The sequence below is a fragment of the Electrophorus electricus genome, chromosome 16 (assembly GCF_041902795.1).
Source record: "Electrophorus electricus isolate QZ-2024a chromosome 16, ASM4190279v1, whole genome shotgun sequence".
NCBI lineage: Eukaryota > Metazoa > Chordata > Actinopteri > Gymnotiformes > Gymnotidae > Electrophorus > Electrophorus electricus.
Window position 1 is genome coordinate 12,036,663 of NC_137512.1, and position 17,771 is coordinate 12,054,433.

The 17,771-nt window shown below is 38.5% G+C and overlaps 1 protein-coding gene across 4 annotated transcripts; it reads left to right on the forward strand.

Annotated features, from left to right (window-relative positions):
• Window positions 1-258: 258 nt before the first annotated feature.
• On the forward strand, window positions 259-15,313 carry trim105 (tripartite motif containing 105). 4 transcript variants are annotated; one of them, XM_027008617.3, is made up of 7 exons: window positions 259-397; window positions 829-1,152; window positions 8,934-9,029; window positions 9,103-9,282; window positions 13,780-13,799; window positions 13,994-14,103; window positions 14,285-15,313. In XM_027008617.3, the coding sequence occupies exons 2-7, from the start codon at window positions 880-882 to the stop codon at window positions 14,836-14,838; spliced, it is 1,233 nt and encodes a 410-aa protein (XP_026864418.1). In that variant the 5' UTR covers window positions 259-397; window positions 829-879; the 3' UTR covers window positions 14,839-15,313. The 4 variants fall into 4 exon arrangements, with proteins under 4 accessions (XP_026864418.1, XP_026864420.1, XP_026864419.1 ...); XM_027008619.3 differs by having other exon boundaries at window positions 14,432-15,313; XM_081699001.1 differs by having other exon boundaries at window positions 264-414.
• The last annotated feature ends 2,458 nt before the right edge of the window (window positions 15,314-17,771 follow it).

Here is a 17,771-nt window from a genome sequence, read left to right on the forward strand (position 1 = left end):
CTTTATAAATATAGTAGATTTAACTGAAAAGAAATACATTTTAACTGGGAAGGTTTGAATTTCCAACAAATTTAATGTTATCCTACATATGTTTTAACGCATTTTCTTTTGGTGCAATAGACCTCAGTAAGATATGTTTAATCAAGCTGTAGGACATTTCTTTTAGATTTTCAATGTCTGCATGAAAAGTGCGATGAACTTTCCCCTGCATCGTTTCACTAACGGGTTACCATAATACAAGATGTATGCGCACACTTGAGTCATCAGTGTAGACAGCGCGACCGAGCTTTTGTGAAGTGCCAATAGTGTGACTGGTGGTTTCATGCAACTGCGGATTTCAAAGTAGAAGACGACGCACTTGTTTAAAAAGGAATTTTGGACTAAAAACTAGATTAAGGTAACGGCTAGATTATGGTAACGACATTTTCTTATATTCTCTTTCTACTTTCAAGTTAGTCAAAAGCATAGTTTATCGTCCTAGCAATGCTTAACTTAGCTATCCTGGCTAACATTTACATTTCAAATGTACATTGGATTATGGTTTAGTGTTTATCAACATCGTGGTACATTTATGTGTCCAGCTGTGTATTTAGCTACTGTTTATTTTTTCAAACGTTTCTGTAACGATTTTTACCGGCTGCAATATCCAACAAATAAATAATGCATTTTTAAGTTTGGTTGCTTCTAATGTTTGTTTTAATAAAATATGTAGCTAGCTAAACTAGAACGTTAACTAACCTGTATATAAGAAAAATTGTTAGCTAGAGTGGCTATAAAACGAATAGCTTGTTTTGTTTGTGCTGACGTATTATTTCTTTTACGACATAGGATTAGTGCCTGACCAAACTGGAAGTGAAAGGCAAAATCCAGTGTTTCGACATGGCGGCCGACAACACGAACAAGATGAGTCTGAGAGACGACTTGACTTGTGCCATTTGCTACGACCTTTTCAAAGACCCAGTGATGCTTGGCTGCATGCACCACTTTTGTAAACAATGTATTAGTACATACTGGAGAAGCATGCGGGGACCTGTATCTTGCCCTCAGTGTCGTCAGGAGTTCCCCAATAAACAATTTCAGGTCAACTATCTGGTAGCTGGACTGGTTGAAAAAGTGGGAGCCACCTCATCTGGGTATTTGAGGAATTTAGAGGTAAGAACACTTCTTTCTGTAGCAGGACTAACTAGCAATAAATATATAGCAGATATATTTTCCTTTTGACTCTGATACTGATTTTACTATTACAGAAAACATTTGTTCACACTTGTTAGAATATATATATATATCCACATGGAGAATGGAAGTGACCCTTTAAGAGTAGCATCACTGTCCATTCTGAACTCAACTGATAGTACTCAGAATGTTTTAGGACCCAATCATATGCAAGTTCAGTCACATGCTAAATCTAATTGTGACTTTTGATGTTACTGCTTTGACTTGACCAAAGCTATATCTGATTATTGTCATATCTGCTTTTAATTTCATGTGTACAAACATTGGCACTAGGTCTTGTTTTCATAGAAGGTGATTGATGAGTTAAATACAAGGTTAAGATCTACTTTGGATTTTGTAACTGCTTCTCTTTATGAGAGAGAATTATTAGAATATTTTTCCCTCAGTATAGTGAACAATAACTTGCCTTAAAACAAATCTGTCAGTGTTTGAGGAAGGCATTTGTAATTAGACACAGGATAATATGTCAAATGTCCTGTGCTAAACCATAAGAGTTTCACATAGGGCCCAGCCCACTCACATCTTACTAAAAATAATATTGCAAGCTCTTCACAGGGGTCCTCAGGTAGGCATCTCCCTTCACTGGTGTTCGCTGAATTAAGCCCTCAACACCTCTAACTTTGAGGTCTGGCAGTCAACCTCCAAAATTGAGGTCAGCCACCACCCCACCCTCACTTTTAAACTAGCCACAGACCTTTTAAATGTAAGCCCTCATTAGCCTCACTGTGACTAAGGCCGCACCTAGCTCCACTGAGCCCATTTAATGCATTCTCAGTACCATCAGTTCCTTATGGGCTTTACGGACTACACCAACAGCATTGTTATCCACTGCACTACTCCCATGCAACTTATAAAGTCCATATTGGACTTCCCAGTGACTAAGGCTCCATAGCACAGTTAATGTGTACTCAGTGCCACCATTTCCATATGGATTTTATCAACTACATCATGTCCTGTAATTGTGACTTGGCTGAATCTCCAGGGAGGAGGGCCTCTGGTGGCCAGAGGAGGGATTGCTGACGATATATAAGAAAGCTATCTGAGGCTGGGCATACACTACACGACATAAAATACTAACTGATTTTAAAAATGGAGAGCATCTCACATTTAACATTGTCCTTCATGTCCTAATGTCTTGTCCTTCATAAAAGAGAATACACTAGGCAATCAGATAAAAAAGGAGTATTGCACACAGCGAATTACATCGTAGCATAGGCTATCTTCAAAATCACAATCTTGAGTGAATCTACGGAATACCATTGTCACATGGTAAAAACAAAGCTATGCCTAGACTGAATGTTTAAAAATAAACAAAACGTAGACAGAGAGACAGAGACACTTGTGCATTTGCCTGTGTTTGACTAGCACCTCTTCCATCTCTGAAGATGGAATAATCACTGCATCACTTTGGCATTTTATTTTATTCTTGGTGCTCTCTCATTGGATACTGCCAGTGTCACTTGCTCAATTACATCACTAACCTTCTCATACTGCAGGACTCATGAATGCTTTGAGTCGTAAATATCATCGTAACATTTTTGATAGTATTGGAGGCCCTTGGATTACTTCAGAGCTTGAACAGAGGGCTAACATTTGACTCCTTCCTTCTTGCTAAAAAGTGAATTGTCACTTTTCTCATCTTCTGTTAATGAAATCCTCTGGCACATCTATGTTAAAAAAACTCATATTAAAGACTTCAAGATTTGAAAGTAAAGCTTTTGATACATCATCCCTAAAGCATGTCAGCAAATTCAATGAGCATAATTTGGACAAACCTCATTAAATTTGCAGGTGAATAATTGGTAATTCACCGTCCACTAGAATTCAAAAGTACTGAAAGGTGAATGTAGAAAACAGATGTGAGAGAAGACAGAACATGGTATCATCAATAACAGGTGTAAGGAACATCACAAGTACTAAATTGTTTTAAAAACAGTTAAAGAATAACTATGTGCAGACAGAAGTACTCAAGAACATCTATGAAAAATTACTGTTTTGTGAAAAAGTTTATTCTTTACAGAACTGAATCTTGCAGATCACTGTTGTCAATGCTCTATAAAAATCTTCTGGTGCATAGAGATGTTAATGTAACCCTGTTGTAATTGCTCAGGTTTTTCTCATCTTCTCATTATTTTTCTTGACTAAAAGGAAACATGCGGCCAAACTTTGCAGCATGGTGCAACAGGTGGGAAATGACTCACCCATGTAAAGGGACCTTCATCTTGTAGTCAAAATGACTATAGCATGCTCTATTAATTTTGGTTTCCCTATTGACTTCTCAGAATCCCAACATCAGATCAAACTGAAACTTTGCATGCTGCATCATTGAGCTATAGTTTACAAGGTAAATTACAGATTTCAGAAGGCATTTGACAAGCTTAAAGTGGACCAATTACAATGAAACTTAAATGATGTGGGTACTTCTCTGTGATTCTGTAACGTTTTAAAACATTCAGTAGTTAGGGGGCACTAATTAAGTATATCTCCTACTTATTTTCAGTTAGGAACATAAAAGTGGATCCAAATGATTCTTTGCAGGAGTCATAACTGCTTTCCAATTAGAAGTGATTTTCTGAAATGTATAGTTATTTTGCATTCATTAAGTAGTCCTAGGATTTTTATTCAATCACATAAAATCAAGTTTTCTAATAATTCAGATAATTATCAAAATATGTTGAATTTTTGATACATTGATGCATTCTAGTATGACATTTCTGTCACTGAAACTCCATCATACTTTGTCTGATTTTGACAAAATTCAATATAACATTCTAAGGAAAACTAAAGGGTTGAGACAAATGGGTCACTGGGAGGCTACGCGGGGCATGATAATTGCACATAATTACATACCTTGTGTTTTCATACCTAAATGGACAGAAGCCAGGATTATTAGGTCACATCAGCACAGACATTTACAGACATGATAGACCCTGATAGTCTGATGTTGCCTGCAAAGTTTGTGTCAGATAGTATATTTGAAGGCTCTACAACGTACAATTAACTACTCTGCATTTACTCACTGCCCTTGTGGTTAACTACATGTCATGACAGTGTGCTGTTGACTGCTGATTTGGGACCAGATCTGCCATCAGGAGGCTCAGTGTGCAGTTATCTACAATCACATGTCTTGTGTTTTCTTACTGAAATTGACAGAAGTTAGCAAAAGTGAATCAGATCAACAAAAAACATTAGTCACATGTTTGACATAACACTGGTGATGTTTTCAGTTTTAACCCTGATTGGCCTGCATATGGCCCTGCATCAGCTTTTAAACGTTTAAAAAGCATGCAGCTTTGTGTTTGCAAGACAGGCAGAAATAAGAACTAATAAACCAAACTGTCTCTTAAGTTTAGGAATTAAAAGTGCATGCTAATTTATCTTATATTCTTAAACAGCAGTTACACACTAATGCTCTGTCGATTCAAATTAAGCTTTACAGACTTGTGCAATTATAGCACCCAGCATATATATAGGCTGCAATAACATGCTATGTACTGTTTCTCCATGACCAATTGCTTCATATCTTACCAGTCTTGGTAACCAGGGAACTATATTGTTGTAGACTGATACCAGATTTATGTTGTGAAATAAAAAAAAATCCCTCTTTCTCTCACACACACACACACACACACACACACACACACACAGCCTGGCCAAAAAAAAAGGTCACCACCTGGATTTAATTAAGCAAATAGGTAAGAACCTCCCATTTGATAATTACTACATGGGTGATTGTTTCAGCTGGCAACAAGTTATTTAACCCTAACTGATGCAGTGAGTAGCTTCTTATTTGTTAAACAACCATGTCGAAAGACACATCCTGTGGTTGTGGACAAGATATTAATCTGTTTCAGAAGGGTCAAATTATTGGTATGCATCAAGCAGAGAAAACATCCAAGGAGATTGCTGAAACTACTAAAATCAGGTTAAGAACTGTCCAACACATTAAAAAGTGGAAGGACAGTGGTGATCGGCGATCACTTAAACGTGTGGTGAAATCAAATAATAGAAAAACAACAGTAGAACTCAGGGATATGTTTAAAAGTGAAAGGAAGAGCATTTCCACACGCATAATGCGAAGGGAACTCAAGGGATTGGGACTAAATAGCTGTGCAGCCTTAAGGAAACCACTCAGTGAGGCTAACCGGCAAAAACGGCTTCAATATGCTAGGGAGCATAAAGATTGGACTCTGGAGCAATGGAAGAAGGTCATGTGGTCTGATGAGTCCAGATTTACCCTGTTTCAGAGTGATGGGCGCATCAGGGTAAGAAGAGAGGCGGCTGAAGTGATGCACCCATCATGCCTAGTGCCTACCGTACAAGCCTGTGGGGACAGTGCTATGATCTAGGGTTGCTGTAGTCAGGTCTAAGTTCAGCAACGTTATGTGCCCAAAGAATGTGCCCAAATCTCCCATCGTCAATACAAGATCTTGGGGAGGGGGGAAAATTAATGCAACTCTGTGGAAACGATGCCCCAGCAAATAAGTGCCGTAATCAAAGCTAAAGGCGGTCCAACGAAATGTGTGTGTGTGTGTGTGTGTGTGTGTGTGTGTGTGTGTGTGTGTGTGTGTGTGTGTGACCTTTTTTTTGGCCAGGCTGTATGTATGTGCTAGTATGTATGTATGTGTGCGTGTGTATATGTGTATATATATATGTATATATGTGTGTTTTTATATATATATATATATATATATATATATATATATATATATATATATATATATATATATATATATATATATATATATATAATATAAATAATTTCCAAGAGCAGCCAAAATCAGACAGAGAAAGTAAGATCAATGTCTCAGAGGAAAAAACAAGGTTATACACGAGTATTAAAGCTGAAATATAGATTGAAATCTATACGTCTCTCTTCAGCTCTCTCATGGGAGGGGCCAATAAATAGGTGGACTGGCTGGCATGAAAACCCAGGAAGGACTAGGATGGAGTCTCGAATAGCAGTGAACCTGGAACATGCACAGGGACACATCATACACGCACATATCCATCTTTCCAACAGCTAGTGATTTAAATTTAGTGATTTAAAGCGGTACACCTGTGACGCAGTCCTCATCTTCTAGTGCTATTAAGCAAGTCTGTTAGATTTTTGGTATCCTGTTAGTATCCATCTCCAGTGGCACCTGATCCCATCTATTCTGTTTTACTTTTGAGGTTTTTTGGATCAAACATATTTCAGATTCTTCCCCCCAGATTTGTATAATTTTGATTTACAAGAATATAATGACAGTGTACCATTAAAATATTTACTTTCTACTAATAAAAGTCTACCAAAACAATACAGGATTGCTAAAATAAAGTGGCCAGCATAAAGGTTTAAGGACAAAGGCAAATACCACAAGTAGTTGCAGTTCCCATGGTGACACATGCTGTCTTTTTTTTTGTTTTGATTCTTCATGTTTCTTGTGCGAAGTGGTTTTGTTGTTTTCTTTTTGTTCTGTTAAACATGTGCTTTTGTTTTGGTTTCTGAGCCCTTTCTGTCTCCACTCTCCTTGTCAGGTACCTTATTTGTGTCTTGTATATAGCACCTTCTTGTTTTTTTCTGTTTTGGTCATCTGCTCCCTTTGTTGTTTTGTCTGTGTTTATACCATGTTTACACTACTTTCACCTGTATACGGACCATACCTGTGCCCTCTATTGTGACCTGCCCCAGTCCCTGCTCCACTGCAACCTGCTCCTAGGAGGTGTGGAGTCTATCAGGACTTCCTTTCAAGGGGGCACCAAGATGGTACAGCTACACTGTGCTCTCGAGGAGGTGCTCCTGCACCGTATCTCCAACAGGATGCTGCTCCAGTGTTCTGTGTCATGAGGGCGCCAATGTTCTTGTCCATCTATGTTTGTTTCTTTCACTGTCACCATCTCTGTCCCTGTGTCTACCTTCATGTCTGTCTCCATACCTGTGTTTCTGTCCCTGTCCCCATTTCTGTATCCATGCAGGACCAGTCCCTTGTCCAGCTCCTGTAGTCCAGCGTCCTGCTCAGTCCCCTGCCCACCCAGTTGCTCTGCATCCTGCCCTTGCTGCTCCTGTCTGGATTCCTCTCGAGCTGGTTATTTATCTTGTTGCCTGATGTTCTGTCCTCTCTAGTGCCTCATTCTCTTTTTGACTTTCCTCCTGTTCCCCTAACAGATCTTTCTTGTCTTCCGACCTTATCTTGTATGTGTTGTCTCATGTTTGTGTTTGTGTTTGTTTTCATGCACTTTGGCTGCACCGAGCCTTGTCCATAGAATCTCCCAATTATGATCCCAGTCATTGCTCCCCAGGTGTTTCTTATTCATCTTCTTCTGTATATATACCCCTGGTCTTGCTCTTGTTGGGTTATGAGCATTATATGCATGTTTTGATGTGACTGCACTTCTCCTAGTTGTTACCTTTTTGACATGTTAACTTTTCCTTTTGTCTTGTCTTACTCCTGTATTTAGTAGTTGCTGTGTATCGGTAGTTCCCCAATCTTGTTCTTTTTGGTCATCCCTTTATTGTTGTTCTGTGTTTATACCCTGGACTCAAATACGACTCGCATCTGCTCCCAAGCCTCACTTGACTCTGTTATGGTGGTCTAACAAATATACTTTGTAGTAAATGTCTTCTTGCTTGCAGTAGGGCTTTCATCATACAATATATAGACCAAGGTGAGCACTGGGAATTTTGTAGGACCAAATTATCCAGGTCTGACTCACACAATGTTACTACACTGTTATAATAAATAAGAAACTTTGCTGATTAGAATGATTTAGACTAATGTACTTATCTTCCATCCCACCCCCTGAAAAAGAACAAACGCAGATTACCTAAATCTATTCTTCTGCATACTGAGACTTATAGTACTTCTGCTGATGCCATACAAAGCCACTACAACAAATTCATAAAACCAACATATTGTCCCATATATGTATGATATATACAATATCATATGTGTGATGCTGCATTTTCTCTTCATTTGCATATGAAATTAGCACAATATCAGCTGAACCTGTTAGACAGTAAATGTCTTAGTAAGAAGCCAATGAGGAAGGAATTCTTTGACAATGTTTGGCCACACATGCATGTGATTCACAAAATTCTACATACAAGGTAGAAGTGATGGAGCCAATGTAAAGGCTATAAATGCATGGAACAATGTTCCTCACCAGAATCTCAGAATGCCATAACCTTTTGCCGTAAGAAATACAAATTTAGGTGTTACAGAGGAAGAAACTATAAATGGATGTAAACTGTTTATAGTTGTTCAGAAACAACTATACTGTTTATAGTATATTTATAGACGAGAGATACAATTTTGCTGTTCTACCATGATTTAGCAGTAATTCTGAAGTCACAACCAGGGTTGTTGCCAATTCCCATCTCGGTTTGTGATGTATGATGTGCTGGTGTGTGTTATACTCATTATGACCTTTGGTGTTAAAAATATTATTACCTTAGATGGCATAAATGTAACGCACCTGATATTGTCCGTTTCCACAATGGACATAACATTCATCATGTCTAGATATATTGTTACACTCTTAATTGTCCTATATGTATTTTTTTGAGTCTCTATTTAGTTCATTTTTTTCCATGATTTGGTATTCTTTTCTGTGTAAAAATAGGGTGATAAACTGAGGTGATCTCAAACAGAATAACTGCAGTGGTAATTAGAGTAATTATAGGTCTGTATTTCTATGGTTAAATGTCATTTTTCTAGAAGCAGCCAAAAGACTGCATGGACTTTGAGTACTCACAGAAAGAAGAAATCATCACTATGATCCACAGAGAAGAAGAACAGATGGACAAGATAAGAGTATGCCTCATTTAAAATGAGTGAAGTCCCATCAGCTTTGGTTACTCTGCTTAACCTAGTTTCTTGTTTATAGAAATTGGGAGCTGAACTCCGGAACCAAATGCGCAGCGACTTCCAGGCACTGCACCACTTCTTACAGATGGAGGAGGTGGCCTTGCTAAAGCAACTGCACAGAGACCAGGAGGAGCTTGAGCAGCGCATAAAGCGGCACCTGGAGGCCCTACACATAGAATCGCGGGAGCTCGAGAAGAGTGTGAGTACACTGTCACAAGCACCATGGGCCACATCATGCGCCAGAAGATGACTAGCCAATTCCCATAATTGATGCTGCTGAGCCAATATCTGCAGCTAATGCAGAAATGACTACCCCACTACCCTGAACCATAGTGACCATTTTCTTCCATTTCCCTTTTTCTGTGGAGACCTTTATTTTTTATGTTTATTAATTTCACAAGAGCCACAACTAACCAAAATAAAACAAATAAAACCTCATATATTCCCATATTACAAACTCATGTATTCAAATAAGCAAGTGTCTTAAGGAGTCAGCATGATTACATACCACATATTACACAAGGGTTATGCTACACAATAATTTGGATGACAACAGATACATTATATCTAATCCAATATATCTGTCAAGTTAAATTTACTTATTTAGCACTTTTTACAACATACGTTGTCACAGAGCAGCTATTTTTAGTCTGTATGAAAAGTGTATATATGGCATAAAGGGCTCCCATGTTTGAAATACATTGTCTTTGCGAAGTAACAAACATGTCATAATCTAATGAAACAAATTTGAGTATGACAGTAATGGTTCTACAATTCATTGTGCAGTCTAAGTGCAACAGCTCTCCTTTCTTTTCAGTCTGTTCTCTCTACAAGCTCAGAGAGCAGCAGCAAATCAAGAGACCAGATGTAGCTGTAATCGGAGAAGTTCTAGTTTATTAGCAGCAGAGCCAAGATGTTTGTGGGGTTGAGGTGTGTGCAAGGAAAAGGGAAGTGGTGCGGGAAGGGGGAAACAATGTGTATGTGTGACAAGGGGCCATAAGACGCAGAACTTATTCAGAATAGTTGGAGATTAGCCAACTTTAACCAGATGTATTTACTTATACAAAAGGAAATCTCTTATATTGTACTATAAGTACAAATCGAGATTAAAGAGGGCAGTTAGTTGTGCAGATAGAACATAGAATGCTGAATAATCAGATTAAGGGGCATGGGCAGTCCATGCCTAAAAACTGACAAGATCTTTTTCATTGTAGACTAACATTGTAGAGTGATATTATTCCAAGAATAAGAATTTTATCTTTACCTTCTTGGTGAAGGTGCCAGGGAGTGCTTCCCACTGTGGCTTGCCAGATGACCCGCCCCTTATGGGCTTGGGTGCCGTAGAGACCCTCGTTGTCTTGGCATGACACCTGCACCTTCCTAGAGACCTTATGAGGAAGTGCACTGGCTTTGGAGGGGTGTGCACCCTTCATAGGCAGAGGCACAGGTGAGGCTTCCACCTCCATGCAGGAGTCCACGGAATGCTCCGAGTCCACATCTGAGAGAGCCTCCAGGGGAAGCTCTTCCATGCTTTGATATGAGAGGCAATCGTGCGCTCGGATCCCACATCCGAGCGAGAGTTGCAGTAAAACTTCTGCCTCTCAGTATAGCTCTCATCATCTTGGTCCATGGAGGTCTGGTCGAAAACCATAGTTTCCAACCCTGAATCCCCTGGATCTTACGTTAACCCCTCAGTGTGCTTCTCCTCCTCTAAGCAAGGATTGAGTGAGCTGATATGGAGTACAGGCTCCACTTCTGGGCAGAGACACAACAGATCTTCTCGGCTTACTAGCTGTGCTATGCAGGACGGATCGGCGGGAGTACCGTCTCTGTTCTTGTTCTTTTTTAAAGGGTTGGGGGAGTCGATTCTTTCCCTCTTAGGGCTGTTGAGGGAGGTGCTAGCAAGAATCTCTGGGACATTATGAGGGGCTTCACCTGCCTCCTCTTCTTGGAGGAGCTTATCCAAGTCCTTACTGAGGCAGGTCAGCCTTGCATCCCCTATACTAGTGTCCATCATGCGTCCATCATGATGGGATATGTGTGAGCTGCACGTCTCTTGCGCTCACATGCTTGCTCGTATCCTCAGGGAGCAACATCGAGTACTCCGCCCCTGCTCGCAGACCTCTTACAGAACAGTAGGCTTCTTGCATCCCGGTCGGTGTTTCTATAATGAGATGTGACGAGGGAATGGAATGCTAAGGCAAGTCTCCATAACAAAGAAAAAGGTTTATTGACAACACAAAAAAGCCCGAAACCAAAACATGAAGAACCGCACAAAACGCACTATACCACAACGACATGGGTACCAGCAAATCAAGAAAACTCACATAATGCATCGCATGCGATAAACACAGGGTCAAACGCTGACAACAGAAAACAGGTTTAAATACTTGTGCTAACAATGAATGTAACTAAGAACAGGTGTGATACAATCAAGTAACACATGGGTGGGGGGGGGGGGGGTGACAATGGACACACACACACACGGATAGGAGTCTAGGAGAGGGGGGCCGTGCCATGACAGAACAAATAGTTTACAACCGATTATATTGACATATCATTATGTATGCAGACCTATGGAAAATTGGTAACAAAAGGGGAGCCCCTATATGTTGACAAACTATTACTGGACACTGATGAGGGATGTTTAAATGTAACAACACCTTTATTTATGAATAAGTAATATATACTTATTGTAAAAGTCATTTAAAAACCAGAGACATCTTTAAAACAGATTTGAATTTAATAAATGAACTATGAGGCTCACATTTCTTAGTTTGTGGGATAAAAAGATCTATATATTTTGTTGTCCAGAGTTATTAAATGAGTTCTGATGAAATAACTCCCTACTTGAGTAGTTTTTTAACATGTACTTTCTTACTATTACTTAAGTAATAATTAAATTATTACTTTTACCTCTACTTGAGTAATTATTATTTTAAAGTAACAGTATTTTTATTTGAGTACAGTTTTTGGCTATTCTACCCACCTCTGAACTTCACCCGCTATAATTTGTCAGAAATGCTGTATATTGACAAACTTTTACCTCCTATGGGGTATATGGATTCTGTGACATCTTGAGTTGAACCGTTGTCCTTCAGTTACACTCAAGCTTTCTACATTCTTCCAAACATCATTCCACTGGTTGTTATCTCTACATTAAGATCACTTTCACATATTCCCTTTAGATGAAAGGTACTTATAGAGCCACACTAGCTGAGCACTCCATAGAAGGATCGTACAGAATTGCTCACCTGTAGATAAAAAGATGCCTTTCAGAATAAGAGATATTGTGATCTACAAGGTTTATACTGTCCTTCACAAAAGAATCTTTTAATGAGGGAAAAAAATCCAATTTCTGAATATTGTACTATTTCATTAGTTGACTGAAAAACATCAAGGTGGATTCATCTAGCAAGCTATATAGATTAGAAAACCCAGACCCTAAATCAACTATTATTTCTTGTAAAAAATCATTGTGAAGACAGAAGTGAATTGAGATCTGATTTCTAATCCTGATAATCTGCCATGATTTGACAGTGCAAACTGGGTTACTTCAAGCAGGTTTAAGAGATTTACGGTTCCTAATTAATAAAATGTTAGGAAAAATAGAGACATGGAACCAAATAGATATGGGCTTACTGTGCATCCAATCAGTTATAATATGTAGGTGAACACTAAGTTGAGATTTTCTAATGTCATGGAGGTTGAGACCACCCTCTGAGAATGAGAAGTATAATGTAGCTGTTTTTAAACATGGTTTCTTCTTGGCCCATATGAAAGAAGTAAACCAGCTATTCAGATTTTGAAAATTCTATGTGGGAAGATAACTGGAATCATCTGAACTAGATAGTAACCTAGAGAGAAACTTACTTTTCAAAAGAGTAATGTGCCCTAACCAAGAATTAGGGAGGATATTCCGTCTATAGATCCACCTAAATAAGATAAAACAGGGTGACAAAATGTCTAAAATGTACAAAACCTGCTGGAGAACACTTGAGAGAGAAGGGAGACAGTTTGAAAGTTTGTGTTTTCAGATACTTAAGTGCATGAGTTGTTAAAATTAATTCTGTAACCTGAAAAACACGAAACTTGTCAATAATGTAGATGAGAGTGTGTGTAGAAACTTCATGCCTGATCAACAAAACCAGGATATCACTGGCATAAAGATCAGTTATGCTGCCTATCTGCAATTCTTAAAATCTATAAGTTTGTATTTTTGTCCTAACTGCATCAGTGAGCGGCTATTTTAGTGGGGTGAAAAGTAGAGTTGAGATGGGACGGCTCTGCCTCGTGTACCTCTTCCACCTGTTGAAAACATAAGAGTTGTAGGGTAAAATGCAGAAGTCAACAAACTGGTGCTCACCTAGATACAACCTCCTTTCAAGCTGCCACCATCAGAGCAAATATCCTTAAAATGTAGATTTTAAAAATCTATGTTTACAGAATATTATGGGTTAATATTAGGGTAAAAAACTGGAATGGAATGTTAGCAATATCCAAAAACCTTTAGCACCTAACCTATTTCATACAATTGCAGGAGTATTGATGTCTATATTGTGCATAGTGTTCTTATTAACAGATGGAGTAGCACCTCTGGATGGTGCTGAATGGTCTTGAATGTCATTTTATGGACCTTATGGTCGTTTTATGGTCCTTAATCTTGATGTTTTCTCTTCTCTTTCTCCTCCCCTAGCTGCCAGAACTGAATTCCAAGTAAGTGGTAATTGAGGAGATCATGTCTACTAGAGTGAACATTTTACTGTTCACAAAGCTATTTAAATATTTTCATATCCCTGAGCATTTGATACTATTTTGTACAAGGTTTTCGGTATGATTTTTGCATTATGTCCACATGCTTATCATCACTACTTAAACCTTAAACTTGTGTTTTTTTCTGTAATATTCAGACCACCAGTGCAAGCCATCACACCGCAGGATATTGATGGTTTTACCAGCAAATATATGTCTCCTCTTCAATATACTGTTTGGCGAAAAATGTTTAACATTTTAAAACCAGGTAATTCCTCTCTTGAAACTTTACTTCAATATTAAAATGTTTTGCTTATAATTACTACTACAGAGTGTTGATTATACAAAATGAAACCCATTATGACTCTCATACCTTCTGTATAAACTTTAGGATCATAATGATATTTTGTTATTGGCCTATCATTTCGGGCTATGGTTACCATCCACAGGTCCATTGCCACTGACTTTTGATGAGGACACAGTTCACCCGAGCCTCCAGCTGTCTCTGGACAGGACACAAGTGGTTGAGAATGATGCTATACTGCCCTATAAATTTAGCACAAAACGCTTTGTAAAGTGTGTTAATGTCTTTGCAGCCCAGGGCTTTCAATCGGGTAGGCATTACTGGGAGGTGGGTGTCGGAACCAAGCCCAAGTGGGACTTGGGCATCGCCCTGGAAGTGGTTGACCGACACACCAGAGTCAAGCTGTGCCCCGAGAATGGTTACTGGACCCTGCGTCTGCGTAATGGGAGAGAGTACTCAGCAGGGACACAGCCTTGGAGACCATTGCCTGTAACCTCACAACCTCTAAGCATCGGGATCTTCCTTGACTGTGAGGAGCAACGGATTTCCTTCTACAATGCAGACAACATGCACCTGCTCTACTCCTTCTCAAATGGGCCTAGTGGGAAATCTTTCCCGTTCTTCAGTACATGCCTAAGCGAGTCTGGCCAACAACCCAAGCCTATCCGTCTTCTTCATTTCCCCAGACAGTCTCTATGACAGGATGTTGCTGGGGACTTCAGTAACATTGGGCCTTCATGGGCCCAAAACACATTGCAGTGCTCTACTTTGCCATTTATAATCAGTGGTAAATCTCCAGTATTTAATTATAACCTCCAGTGAGAAATGAATGTCGGTGTTAAAATTCAAGTCATCTTAATAAACACCATATCAGCTATGTAAAAAAAAAACATCCTAAAACATTAAGGATTTTGAATTTTAGAAAGCTGTCACTCATGATTTACTTATATTTTAATCTTGATTACTCAAAACTTGACAATCTACTCTGACAAAAGTATAAAAAAGATCAAGTCTAAATTTTAGTCTACATTTTTCTTAGAGCAGATAAGCAAAATTTTTGTTTCAGTGAAGACAATGTTGGACTCAAATTTTGTAACATATTCTGTGCACAATGCACTATAAGGCAATCTATGTATGTAACTAATGTGTAAAAATAAAATACAAAACGGTCAAATGCTCTGTCCTGCTGGCATTCTTTGCATCATATGTGGTAGTATTCATAATTAGTATTCAGCTGAAACATACTGTCATTAAAAAAGTAGTAATTTGAATGCTGATTAAGATGGAGGTTTTTGAGCCATAGCACTTAGAAACAGAAGGCATGGCAATCCAAAACACTGCCAAACTGGATCATTTGTATCCAAAATGTACCATACTATTGGAAGACTAATATATAAAGCTTTATCCACTGACAGACGGAACTGAAACTTATGCACACCTTATGCAAATATTACTTTTGTTACAACTACTTGAAAACCAAAGAAGTTAAAGGAGTGCTGACTCTCATAGGCTTTAATCTACAGTAGCCTGATCAAAACACCTTTGAGCATTTATAGGGCACTTCAAGACATCGAAAACGAAGCATTTATTAACATCACAAAAAGCTCCTTGGAATATTCTGAAATCATGATGGGATAACATGGATCATCAGATTTGGCACAAACTTATGGAGTCCATGCCATCTCAAATGCATGCTGTCAGCAAATTCTAATAAAATCTGAAATTTATTTCAAAGATTCAAGTCTTTACTTAAACTATCATACTAATAAGGCCTACATGATTTATGATGATGAATTTCGTTAAATTTATAAAACAAGCATTTTCAATAGTAGTCTCCATTGTAAATGCAGTAAAAGACAGACACTTTAATGTGTCCATATTACTACTTTTGATGTTTGTGCATTGCTTGTAGATGTGTAAGAAGTGCCTCACTCCTCAAATTTCTTTGCATTTTCCCTAGTAGTTTTACATACAAGACAAATTAGAGGGTGTCCCCAGAGGGAAGGCATCCCGGATGTCCAAAACAGTGAGGATGGAGCAGTTATCTGTGAGAGCAGGCAAAGGCATCAATATCCTCTTTCCTCTTTCTTCCTGTAAGGGGTCATGCAAACAGAAAGGCAGTCCTGGTGCCACCAGACTGATTTATTGTCCTCTTGGGTTGGAGTGTCAGACAGGATGTGGCATGACCACTGTTTTTGTGGATATTTCTAGCTCAGAGAAGATAGCAAAGCAGTATTTAAACATGTCATACCAGCATTTCACCTTTGTCAAATTTATTTGATAATGAGTTTTATGTGCCTGATTGACTAATTGCTTAGTTGGACTTGTTTGTAGAGCAACATTTCCTTCCACCTAGGCTGGAAAATAATGTGCAAGTCCAGCGTTGAATGATGAGATATTCTCTAAAAGAACAATTGAAAAAAAGCAAGGTATGTGAATTAAATAATCTCACTGACACTTAATGAGGTATTTTGTATCTAATAATGAGTTGAGTCAATCTAAATTTACCTAAAAGGGTGGACAAAGGCATTCTTTTCTATAAATCTCCAGTTACTTCTTGAAGAAATTAACTTCATTTCTTACCTCTTAGATTTATCTCAAAGTAAACATAAAATATTTTCCAGTTAAATATGGTACAGCATAGCACAAGTTGATGACGCTGGCAACAATTAAGCAAGTAGTTCAGAAACAGCAGGAGCAGATCAGCCAGGTATATTTGGTTCTTGGCAGTGCCTGTTCACTTGCAGTGAGCGACATTGACATTGACCAGTTTCCTTTGTCATTCTGAGATCTTGCTTAGTTCAAGATTGTTTACTCAATACATACTAAACAGAAATAAAGATCCAGACTTTGTGATTCATTGAAGAGAAGAGCTGGTCCCGTCTTTATTCTGAGCTCGATGTTACAAACGAGGCATTGTCCGGAGAATGTCTCAGGTGGGCACACCTTTTATACATTTTTGTTATAAGCATTTTTATTTTTTCATAAAAACTTGTCCCGGTTCCACTATTCTTCTCCAAACCATACATTATTCAATGTATGCAAATTTATATTCAATACTTACACCAACCAGTTCTTGGTACCATTAGGTTCATCCTGAACTACTTCTATTTTTTTTTTAAAGGCTATCATATTCTATATCATCGGCTGCCCATATTGGTTCTTCCAGTACTTGGCCGGCTGTCCCGTCCTTGAACCAAGGCTCGCCCTTCTACTGAGGCCCTAGAGGCCTGTCAGAGAGGGCTCCTGAGGATTTATGCTGAAGCCTACAGAGGCTTTTCCTGCATGAAACCAGTTTATTCTGGAACCTCCCTATTTTTCTTCTTACAATATCATTTTATTACCTCACCTTCCAAATGAACATGATGCTATAATAATGTGTTTTCTGACCTCAACATGCACACAAACTGAAACAGTGACACTTCATGGCCTAGTCCTTGCAAAAGATCTGAGAGCACTACCAGACAGAAAATATATTTTAATATAGAAGGCAGGAATACTAATAAGAAAAATTGAAATCCAATAGAAACTTAAGGTGACGAGATGAAACAAAAAGCAAACAAGACAAAGAACAATGTCCTAGTACATTTATTTAAAGTGTCAATATTATTGAGGTCGCTGCTATTTTCTCT